The 11,578-nt window shown below is 52.3% G+C and overlaps 2 protein-coding genes across 2 annotated transcripts; one reads left to right on the plus strand and one right to left on the minus strand.

Annotated features, from left to right (window-relative positions):
• Positions 1-1,052: 1,052 nt before the first annotated feature.
• On the plus strand, positions 1,053-9,757 carry steap2 (STEAP family member 2, metalloreductase). The gene is made up of 6 exons (XM_080489923.1): positions 1,053-1,159; positions 2,662-3,077; positions 4,347-4,513; positions 4,594-5,121; positions 5,941-6,105; positions 8,236-9,757. The coding sequence occupies exons 2-6, from the start codon at positions 2,687-2,689 to the stop codon at positions 8,527-8,529; spliced, it is 1,545 nt and encodes a 514-aa protein (XP_080346049.1). The 5' UTR covers positions 1,053-1,159; positions 2,662-2,686; the 3' UTR covers positions 8,530-9,757.
• Positions 9,758-9,977: 220 nt separating this feature from the next.
• Positions 9,978-11,247, minus strand: mos (v-mos Moloney murine sarcoma viral oncogene homolog). The gene has a single exon (XM_080489924.1). It carries the CDS (start codon positions 11,201-11,203, stop codon positions 10,094-10,096), a length of 1,110 nt encoding a protein of 369 aa, XP_080346050.1. The 5' UTR covers positions 11,204-11,247; the 3' UTR covers positions 9,978-10,093.
• Positions 11,248-11,578: the final 331 nt, after the last annotated feature.

The raw sequence follows: 11,578 nt of genomic DNA on the forward strand, positions 1-11,578 counted from the left end.
TCATTTTGTTCAGCAGGACCTGAACTGCTGGACTTTGGTGTTGTTCTTATGGAGGATGATGGGGCCTTGAGGGGGTGGCTGCAGTCGGATGGGCGAGGCTGCAGACTGAGGGGCGGGGCTGCAGACTGATAGGCGGGGCTGCAGGCTGAGGGGCGGGGCTGCAGTCTGGTGGGCGGGGCTGCAGACTGAGGGGCGGGGCTGAGCAGCAGAGTTCATTTAAAGCAGTATATTCAGAAGACCTCTGCCAAGTTTCAGTGAGGAAGAAGAAGTCCAAGTTTTCCCTCATGAACAGGTCCTGAAGAAGAAAAGTTTTCTTGGTAAAGGAGCGTGCATTGAGCAGAGCCATTTCTACAGAACACTCAGTAGGGGGCGCTGCAGCAGGTGACAGGGGTTCACTCCCTGGTGAGCCCTGCTCCTGTGTGACTGCTGTGTAGTGACAGTACCACTGATAATCACAGGGATGTGGTGATGTGGTGGATCATTGTTCACAGACAGAGGATCAGAGTGTTTACAGACAGAGGATCATTGTTCACAGACAGAGGATCAGAGTGTTTACAGACAGAGGATCATTGTTCACAGACAGAGGATCAGAGTGTTTACAGACAGAGGATCAGAGTGTTTACAGACAGAGGATCATTGTTCACAGACAGAGGATCAGAGTGTTTACAGACAGAGGATCAGAGTGTTTACAGACAGAGGATCATTGTTCACAGACAGAGGATCAGAGTGTTTACAGACAGAGGATCATTGTTCACAGACAGAGGATCAGAGTGTTTACAGACAGAGGATCATTGTTCACAGACAGAGGATCAGAGTGTTTACAGACAGAGGATCAGAGTGTTTACAGACAGAGGATCATTGTTCACAGACAGTGGATCAGAGTGTTCACAGACAGAGGATCGAGTTGTCAGGCATTAAAGTGTCATCATTAAAGATAATCTCAGATTTTTCCGGGGTGTGTTCCTTTAAGAGAAAATTGTTGTGTCCCAGCTTCCTGTGAGGACCGTGAACGCAGCCCGCCTGCAGACGGGGAGCAGGAGGAAGATGATGATGAAGAGAAGGAGGGGGATGATGATGATGAGGAGGAGGAGGACGGGCAGCTAGAAGATGGAGAGCAGCTAGACTGAGCAGCATCCTTCACACACATGTTGGACGACAGGTCAGTACACGCACTGTCATGGAGCGTGTGTGTGTGTGTGTGTGTGTGTGTGTGTGTGTGTGTGTGTGTGTGTGTGTGTGTGTGTGTGTGTGCGTGTGCGAGAATGTGTTGCCGACCGTTTTTCAATGTTATTGGCAGGGGCTGTGCTACAGGTGCAAACACACACACACACACACACACACACACACACACACACACACACACACACACACACACACACACACACACACACACACACACACACACACACACGTCCTTCAGAGTTCTGCAGACTGAAGGTCACGGTCTGTCTCTCACACACAGGACGTCAGTAACAGGCTAAACCGTTACCACACACACACACACACACACACACACACACACACACACACACACACACACACACACACACACACTGTTACATCATCCAGAGGCTTAGTGGTTAACGACACATCGCAGTCATTGTTTGACTTTACGATATGTAATATATTTAATAGAGTACTGGTGTCAGTACTCGGTATCAGCAAGCAGCTCAAGGTTAATACTCGTAATAATAATCAGAATAATCAGAATAATCAGAATAATGCACTTTATTTGTATTGCACTTTACATTTGTGAATCTCAATGTGCTAAAAATAACAATATAAACTAAAAGCAACAATTTAAAACATTTCAGAAACAGCAGTGAAATCAGTAAGAAATCACTAATCACTAAGATCACATAAGATTACTTAAAATCACCAAAATCACTTCAAATGAAACCTCACACTCTGGACTCTGACCCCTCGGGGTCGGTCCAATCACTGCCTCTGGTCCAATCATGGCCTCTGGTTCAATCACGGCCTCTGGTCCAATCACAGCCTCTGGTCCAATCACGGCCTCTAGTCCAATCACGGCCTCTAGTCCAATCACGGCCTCTGGACCAATCACAGCCTCTAGTCCAATCACGGCCTCTGGACCAATCACAGCCTCTGGTCCAATCACGGCCTCTAGTCCAATCACGGCCTCTGGACCAATCACAGCCTCTGGTCCAATCACAGCCTCTGGACCAATCGCAGCCTCTGGACCAATCACAGCCTCTGGTCCAATCACAGCCTCTGGTCCAATCATGGCCCCGGGACCAATCATGGCCTCTGGTCCAATCATGGCTTCTGGACCAATCATGGCCCCTGGACCAATCACGGCCTCGGGTCCAATCATGGCCCCTGGACCAATCATGGCCTCTGGTCCAATCATGGCTTCTGGACCAATCATGGCCCCTGGACCAATCACAGCCTCTGGTCCAATCACAGCCTCTGGTCCAATCATGGCCTCTGGACCAATCATGGCTTCTGGACCAATCATGGCCTCTGGACCAATCATGGCCTCTGGTCCAATCATTGCTTCTGGACCAATCATGGCCTCTGGACCAATCATGGCCTCTGGTCCAATCATGGCCTCTGGACCAATCATGGCCTCTGGTCCAATCATGGCCTCTTTGATTGTTTCTTCATGGTTTGGTTGTTTCTTCATGGTTCTCATAGACCCTGAACCAGAAGCAGAAGAAGGATGGACTCGTTCTCTCTGATGGGCAGCAGCAGGAGCCACCTGTACCTCTCCACCTCCTCCGCCCACCACCTCCACCCTGCTCCACCCTGTCTGCTGCTCAATGGCCTGAAGAACGGTGCCATGGGGGCGGGACCATCCCGCTCACCGGGGCGGCGCACCGTGGCCATCCTGGGCTCGGGCGACTTCTCCAAGTGCCTGACGGTGCGCCTGCTGCGCTGTGGCTTCCATGTGGTGGTGGGCAGCCGCCAGCCCAAGATGGCCGCCCACGCCTTCCCTCACGTGGTGGACGTGACGCACCACGAGGACGCTGTGAGCAAAGCTCACATCGTGTTCCTTGCCATCCGCCGCGAGAACTACTCCTTCCTGTGGGACCTCAAGCACCTGCTGGAAGGTACGTGGCTCCCTCAGGTTTAACCAGAGCAGGTCCTAGAGCAGCAGGTCGTGGAGCAGCAGTAACTGGGGCAACACAGAGGTCGTCACAGTAACAGGTGGAGACAGAGGTCGTCACAGTAACAGGTGGTGGTGACGGAGGTTGGCAGAGTAACAGGTGGTGACAGAGGTTGTCACAGTAACAGGTGGCGGTGACGGAGGTTGTCACGGTAACAGGTGGTGGTGACGGAGGTTGTCAGAGTAGCAGGTGGTGACAGAGGTTGTCACAGTAACAGGTGGTGGTGACAGAGGTTGTCACAGTAACAGGTGGTGGTGATGGAGGTTGTCAGAGTAATAGGTGGTGACGGAGGTTGTCACAGTAACAGGTGGTTACAGAGGTTGTCACAGTAACAGGTGGTGGTGACGGAGGTCTTCACAGCAACAGGTGGTGGTGATGGAGTTTGTCACAGTAACAGGTGGTGACAGAGGTTGTCACAGTAACAGGTGGTGACAGAGATCGTCACAGTAACAGGGAGTGGTGACGGAGGTTGTCACAGTAACAGGTGGTGGTGACGGAGGTTGTCATAGTAACAGGTGGTGACAGAGATCATCACAGTAACAGGGAGTGGTGACGGAGGTTTTCACAGTAACAGGTGGTGGTGACGGGGGTTGTCACAGTAACAGGTGGTGACAGAGATCGTCACAGTAACAGGTGGTGACGGAGGTCGTCACAGTAACAGGTGGTGGTGACGGAGGTTGTCACAGTAACAGGTGGTGGTGATGGAGGTTGTCACAGTAACAGGTGGTGGTGACGGGGGTTGTCACAGTAACAGGTGGTGACAGAGATCGTCACAGTAACAGGTGGTGACGGAGGTCGTCACAGTAACAGGTGGTGGTGACGGAGGTTGTCACAGTAACAGTGGTGGTGATGGAGGTTGTCACAGTAACAGGTGGTGGTGACGGGGGTTGTCACAGTAACAGGTGGTGACAGAGATCGTCACAGTAACAGGTGGTGACGGAGGTCGTCACAGTAACAGGTGGTGGTGACGGAGGTTGTCACAGTAACAGGTGGTGACAGAGGTTGTCACAATAACAGGTGGTGGTGACGGAGGTTGTCACAGTAACAGGTGGTGACAGAGGTTGTCACAATAACAGGTGGTGGTGACGGAGGTCGTCACAGTAACAGGTGGTGGTGACGGAGGTCATCACAGTAACAGGGGCTTGTAAACTCCTCCAGGTAGACCCTGGAAGACCAGTCTGACCAGGCGGTCTCCGGTCTCTGTCTCCTCAGGAAAGGTCCTGGTAGACGTCAGTAACAACCGCAGGCTGGACCAGTACCCAGACTCCAACGCAGAGTTTCTGGCCTCCCTGCTGCCGGACTCCCTGGTGGTCAAAGGCTTCAACCTGGTCTCAGCCTGGACCCTCCAGCAGACCTGGCCCCAAGACGCCAGCACCCAGGTACTGGTCTGACCCTGACCCTGACCCTGACTCTGACCCTGACCCTGAACCTAACAACCCCCCCCCCCCCCCCCCCCCAGGTGTTTATCTGCAGTGACTCCATGGAGGCTCGCCAGCAGGTCATGGAGTTGGCTCGCCAGCTGGACTTCAGTCCGGTGGATGTTGGGGGTCTGTCGTGGTCGAGGGACCTGGAGAGGCGGGCGGTCCAGCTATTCCCGGGCTGGAGGGGCCCGGTTCTGGCAGCGGTGGCCCTGTCCATCTTCTTCTTCGCCTACTCCTTCGTACGAGACGTGCTCCACCCCTACGTGAAGTTCAGGCAGAGCGACTTCTACAAGATCCCCATGGAGCTGGTAAACCGCACGCTGCCCCCGGTGGCCGTCACTCTGCTGGCGCTGGTGTACCTGGGGGGGCAGCTGGCCGCCGCCCACCAGCTCTACTACGGAACCAAGTATCGGCACTTCCCCCCCTGGATGGACGGCTGGCTGCAGAGCCGCAAGCAGCTGGGCCTGCTCAGCTTCTTCCTGGCCGCCGTGCACGTCGTCTACAGCCTGAGCATCCCTTTGCGGAGGGCCGAGCGCTTCCTGCTGCTCAACAGCGCCTACCAGCAGGTCAGTACCACCGCCTGGCGGCGGGTCAGTATCACTGCCTACCGGCAGGTCAGTATCACCATCTACCAGCAGGTCAGTACAACCGCCTGCTGGTAGGTCAGTACCACCGCCTACCAGCAGGTCAGTACCACCATCTACCAGCAGGTCAGGACCACCGCCTGCCGGTAGGTCAGTACCACCGCCTGCCAGCAGGTCAGTACCATTGCCAGCCAGCAGGTCAGTACCACCATCTATCGGCAGGTCAGTACCACCACCTGTCGGTAGGTCAGTACCACTGCCAGCCAGCAGGTCAGTACCACCGCCTAGCGGTAGGTCAGTACCACCGCCTTCCGATAGGTCAGTACTTCCATCTACTGGCAGGTCAGTACCACTGCCTACCGGCAGGTCAGTACCACTATCTACCAGCAGGTCAGTACCACCGCCTCATTGCACGGATGTACCACTGCCAGCCAGCAGGTCAGTACCACCGCCTGCCGATAGGTCAGTACCACCATCTACCAGCAGGTCAGTACCACCGTCTACCGACAGGTCAGCACCACCGCCTGCCGGCAGGTCAGTACCACCATCTATCGGCAGGTCAGTACCACCGCCTCATGGCACATCTGTACCACCGCCAGCCAGCAGGTCAGTACCACCGTCTACTGGCAGGTCAGTACCACCGTCGACCAGCAGGTCAGTACCACCGTCTACTGGCAGGTTAGTACCACCGCCTGCCGGTAGGTCAGTACCACCGTCTACTGACAGGTCAGTACCTGATCACCATCTCCTGAGCACTGAACACCATCACCTGACGGAGGTGTGGCTCCTTACTGCCGGCAGGTCCATGCCAACGTGGAGAAGTCATGGAACGAGGAGGAGGTGTGGAGGGTGGAGATGTACGTGTCCTTCGGGGTGATGAGTCTGGGGCTCCTCTCCCTGCTGGCCATCACCTCCATCCCTTCCGTCCACCGCACGCTCACCTGGAGGGAGTTCAGCTTCATACAGGTACCAGCACCTGGACATACTGATCACTGGTCTCCAACACTCAACATCTCCACTCACAGTTACAGCAGGTGGGGGAGTTGATTGGTTGGTTGATCGATTGATTGGTTGGTTAATTGGTTCATTTGTTAACTGGTTGGATAAATGGTCGGTTAATCATATTGATTATTCAATTGGTTGACCATATTGATCATGTAGATCATATTGATCATGTGGATCATATTGATCATGTAGATCATATTGATCATGTAGATCATATTAATCATGTAGATCATGTAGATCATATTGATCATGTGGATCATATTGATCATGTGGATCATATTGATCATGTGGATCATATTGATCATGTAGATCATATTGATCATGTGGATCATATTGATCATGTAGATCAGGGGGCCCTAAACTTGTTCCTGTGAGGGCCACATAACTTTCCCCTCCTCTGACGGGGGCCGGGTCAGTTTGTAACAGAAAAGGTGTGACGATCGCAGTCTAACCTAAAAATGGATTGTTTTCCAGAAAGTCACAGATAACCAGATAACCAGATAACCAGATAACCAAATAACCCTCTCCGGGTTCTTCACACAATAAAAGTACATGGAACTTTAACTTTTTGTTACATAACAGGTAAAAGTTACTAATGGACAAGTAAAATGTTGATATCTTTCAAAGAAGACCTTCTTAGAAAACACAAAAGTGTAGGTAAGTGTAAAGTATAACAACAAAAAACATTCAGTCTTGATTCTTATTTAGCGACTCTAAAAAATAATTTACCCCCTAAAAATGGGTGGTTCTATATTTTAGTCAGGTACTGTGTATGTAGCCTGGTGACCTGGACACAGAACTATATCATGTTGGGGTCTTTATTCTGAACAGAACAATTGGTGTTCAATTTAAATGTAATAAGAGAAATAAAATAAGGAGAAGACCTGCTGTTGTCTAATTCTTACAGAAACCAAACCAAACTAGTACCAGTGGAGGACTCGCCTCTACGCACTGGAACTCATCTCCAGACTCCTCTAGTCTGCCTTACTGAGCCGAAGCATCGAGTGAAAACCTCTCTGGGCAGAACGATGTCTCTAACAGCTCCTCCCTGGAACACAAACCACCCACAGAGTCACAGGAAACAACTTTACCTTCCATGTCACAGTAACCGTGTGGCGCTGGTACGAACGTGCGTCTGTCCAGGAGCACAAAACAACATGGCGGCAGGGCGCTACGCCATGCTCTCGGCCTTCAACACGGACTAACGCTCTATTAACATTCAACAAATACAAACACGTCAGTGAGCAGCAGTCCACAGAATTCGGTCACTAATTACTTTAAATGTCCATCGCATGGTATTTCACACCGCCTGCTGCATTTTACAACATATTACCTTTATTAAAGACGTCCTTAATGTCCCAGAAACCACAACCATAAAACGGTCAAGCAGGATGGCGTCTCACTTCCGGGTTTCTCTGGTGACTGAGACAAAACAATGGACCCGATGGAGGTCGTCCCAATGGAAACAGCGCCACCTGCCGGCGTGGTGGATTATGGGAACAGTTTTCCCCCCCGGCTACACACATGAACAAAAAATGTAAATGCGTCTCTGGTATTGTTGAGGGGGCCGGGCCAAAGGTGGAGCAGCTGGGAGACCACTGCTGTAGATCATATTGATCATGTGGATCATATTGATCGTGTAGATCATATTAATCATGTAGATCATGTAGATTATATTGATCATGTAGATCATGTAGATTATATTGATCATGTAGATCATGTAGATTATATTGATCATATTGATGATGTAGATCATATTGATTGTGTAGATTATATTGATCATGTAGATCATGTAGATCATATTGATTGTGTAGATTATATTGATCATATTGATGATGTAGATCATATTGATTGTGTAGATTATATTGATCATGTAGATCATGTAGATCATATTAATCATGTAGATCATATTGATCATGTAGATTATATTGATCATGTAGATCATATTGATGATGTAGATCATATTGATTGTGTAGATTATATTGATCATGTAGATCATATTGATGATGTAGATCATATTGATTGTGTAGATTATATTGATCATGTAGATCATGTGTGATCTCAGCCTGTTTCCACTGGTCTTTCCTTCAGTCCACGCTGGGCTACATCGCCCTGCTGATCGCCACCCTCCACGGCCTGCTGTTCGGCTGGAAGCGAGCCTTTGAAGAGGAGGCCTACCGTTTCTACCTGCCCCCCAGCTTCGTGGTGGCCCTGGCCCTGCCAGTGTGCGTCATATTTGGGAAGATGCTGATGCTGCTTCCCTGCGTGGCCCGGAAGCTGCACCGGATCAGAAGAGGTGTGGACAGCAGGGATTCCAGGTGTCGCCGTCTGGAGCCGGTGGGCTCCGCTGCTCACTTTTCTCCAGAGAGAGTCACCATCATGTGACCTTGTATGTGCAACCTGCAGCTGTGCAGCCAGGTGTGACTCTGCAGTCCCTCTAGTGACTCTACAGCCCCCCCCCCCCCCCCCCCCCCCCAGAGACTCTACAGTCCCCCCAGAGACTCTACAGCCCCTCCAGAGACTCTACAGGTCCTCTAAAGACTCTACAACCCCTCCAGAGACTCTGCAGCTCCTCTAGTCTTCACAGTCCCTCTAGTGACTCTACAGCCCCTCCAGACTCTACAGCTCCTCTTGATACTCTACAACCCCTCCAGTGACTCTACAGCTCCTCCAGAGACTCTACATTCCCTCAAGAGACTCTACAGCCCCTCCAGAGACTCTACAGGTCCTCTACTCTACAACCCCTCCAGAGACTCTGCAGCTCCTCTAGTCTTCACAGTCCCTCTAGTGACTCTACAGCCCCTCCAGACTCTACAGCTCCTCTTGATACTCTACAACCCCTCCAGTGACTCTACAGCTCCTCCAGAGACTCTACATTCCCTCAAGAGACTCTACAGCCCCTCCAGAGACTCTACAGGTCCTCTACTCTACAACCCCTCCAGAGACTCTGCAGCTCCTCTAGTCTTCACAGTCCCTCTAGTGACTCTACAGCCCCTCTAATGACTCTACAGCCCCTCCAGACTCTACAGCTCCTCTTGATACTCTACAACCCCTCCAGTGACTCTACAGCTCCTCCAGAGACTCTACATTCCCTCAAGAGACTCTTCAGCCCTTCCAGGGACTCCACAGTCCCTGTTGTGACTCTACAGCCCCTCTTGAGACTCTGCAGCTCCTCCACTGACTCCACAGTCCCTCTAGTGACTCCACAGCCCCTGTAGTTGGATTGTTATTACGGTGACTCAAAATAAAACTACCATGTTGGATTGTTATTACTCCAGGTCCTTGACCAGGACTTGGACCAAGAGCAGCACCTCGATCAGTGTCCTTGGTTTCCATGGAGACGTCCTCAAACAGTTGTAGGCTCCTTCAGCAGCTTGACTAGAAAATGCTCTGAAGCCAGTGACCCGCTGGAGGAGAAGCTCCTGCACGTTACAACCCTGATGTCTTTGTGTTTCTGTCGCTGTGTTGTCTGTCTGAGTGTCACCTGTGGTCTGGATCAGTTCTGGGCCTGGATCAGACCCAACGTTCTGGAAGGGAAGTTTGATTCAGCGGTTTGTCCTGTTCTCTGCTCCAGAACTGAAACGAGGTTTGTGAATAAACCAGAAAAGCAGTCTGTGTTGTGCTCTTGTTGTTAAAGCAGTGACCTGTGAGTGACCTCAGTGAACCACTCAACTACATCATTGGTGTTTCCATGGAAACGGACATGGTTTTTCAGATCATGTAAACTCGACACAGAAGCAAGAAAAGGACTTTAAAACAAATCCAATTAGTGTTTTTACTTTTAAAATAAAATTATGTCTTTAATTACAATACGCCCCAAACACTGTAGTATAAAAATAATTTTAATGAAAACCGTCAGACGTTCCACATTACAACACTGATGCAGCAAATAAAACTTCACAAAACATTTTACAGGTTAAGAGAAACTGTTAAAACAAAGTCAGACCAGTTAGTTTTCTGTCGCCTGAACAGAAGCAAAACTTTGCGGCATTAAAGATGAATCCATTTTCTGTCCTTCACCCGTCTTCACCTGCTCCAGCTGCTCTACCCGCTTCAGCTGCTCTATCTGCTCCAGCAGCTCAGGTGCGCTCGGTCTGTCCGGGGCCTGGGCGCTCCAGCAGCGGCTGAGCAGCGTGGCGCAGCGCCGGCCGCGCTCCGACAGGAAGGCCGGGTGGTGGCTCACCGGAGGCCGCAGGTGGTGCGCCACCACCGCGTACAGCACGTGCTGCCGGTCTCCGGTGTACGGCGGCTCTCTGGTGACCAGCTGCCACAGCGTGATGCCGAAGGAGAAGACGTCGGCCCGGGAGGACACCGCCTCCCCCCTCAGGAGCTCCGGTGCGCGGTGCGTGTACGTTCCGCACACGTGACTCCGGTGCGGGCTGACGGGGCTCACCTCACACCCGGGCTCCAGCTTCACGGAGCAGCCGAAGTCCACGAGCTTGCACACGTCCTGAGCCGACACCAGCACGTTGGCTGGTTTTACGTCCAGGTGCAGGACGCGGTGCGCGTGCAGGAAGCCCAGGCCGCGCGCGATGTCCGCGGAGTAGCGGAGCCACGTGTCGGCCAGCAGGGGCTCCTCCGGTCTGCCATAGATCACCTGCTGCAGGTTCCTGCTCCCTACGAACTCCATCAGGATGGCCCCGATGCTGCTCTCGTCCCCGAAGTCCGCGGGGACGCACGTCGTGGCGGCGATGACGCGCACGATGTTGCGGTGGCTCAGGTGCGCAGCGTTCAGTTCGGCCCAGAAGCTCTGGCGCGAGGCCAGCGCGTTCTTGGAGCTCTTCTTCACGTTCTTCAGGGCCACCGTGCTGCCCAGGTACTCCGCCTTGTACACGGACCCGAAGCCCCCGGAGCCTACTGGCTGCACCGAGCGCAGCTGCTTCCACTGGATCACCGACGACCAGAGGCGCCCGGCGGCTCTGCTGGGGAACCGCTGAGCCGGGACCTGCAGGGACGGACCGGCACCGAGGTGTAAGAGCGGGCTGCTGCAGCTGCCCAGCTCCACCGACGGGAACAGGTCTTTAGGCAGCAGGCGGGTGACGGGGATCGGGGAAGGCATTGCGCGCGTGTGTGTGTGTGGTTTAGATTGACAGACTCAGTCAGTCTCCCGTCAGGCCACCTTCACGCTCAGCAGGTATGAGGACATTAAATCCTGGAGCGCTCAGCCACGCTGCCCCCTGCCGGGCGGAGTGTGTACTGGCCTGCTGGAGTTCAACTGAGTTCACGATGATCAATCTATAGGTAAACTATGACCAGAACCCCTGGATGACGTCACGGGGTTAAGGAAGGTGTTAGGAGTCTTCCTAAAGGAGTTAGGAGGCTTCCTAAAGGAGTTAGTGAAAGGTGTTAGGGAGCTTCCTAAAGGAGTTAGTGAAAGGTGTTAGGAGGCTTCCTAAAGGAGTTAGGAGGCTTCCTAAAGGAGTTAATGAAAGGT

The sequence above is a fragment of the Lipophrys pholis genome (genome assembly GCF_963383615.2).
Source record: "Lipophrys pholis genome assembly, chromosome: 20".
In the NCBI taxonomy this organism is placed as follows: domain Eukaryota; kingdom Metazoa; phylum Chordata; class Actinopteri; order Blenniiformes; family Blenniidae; genus Lipophrys; species Lipophrys pholis.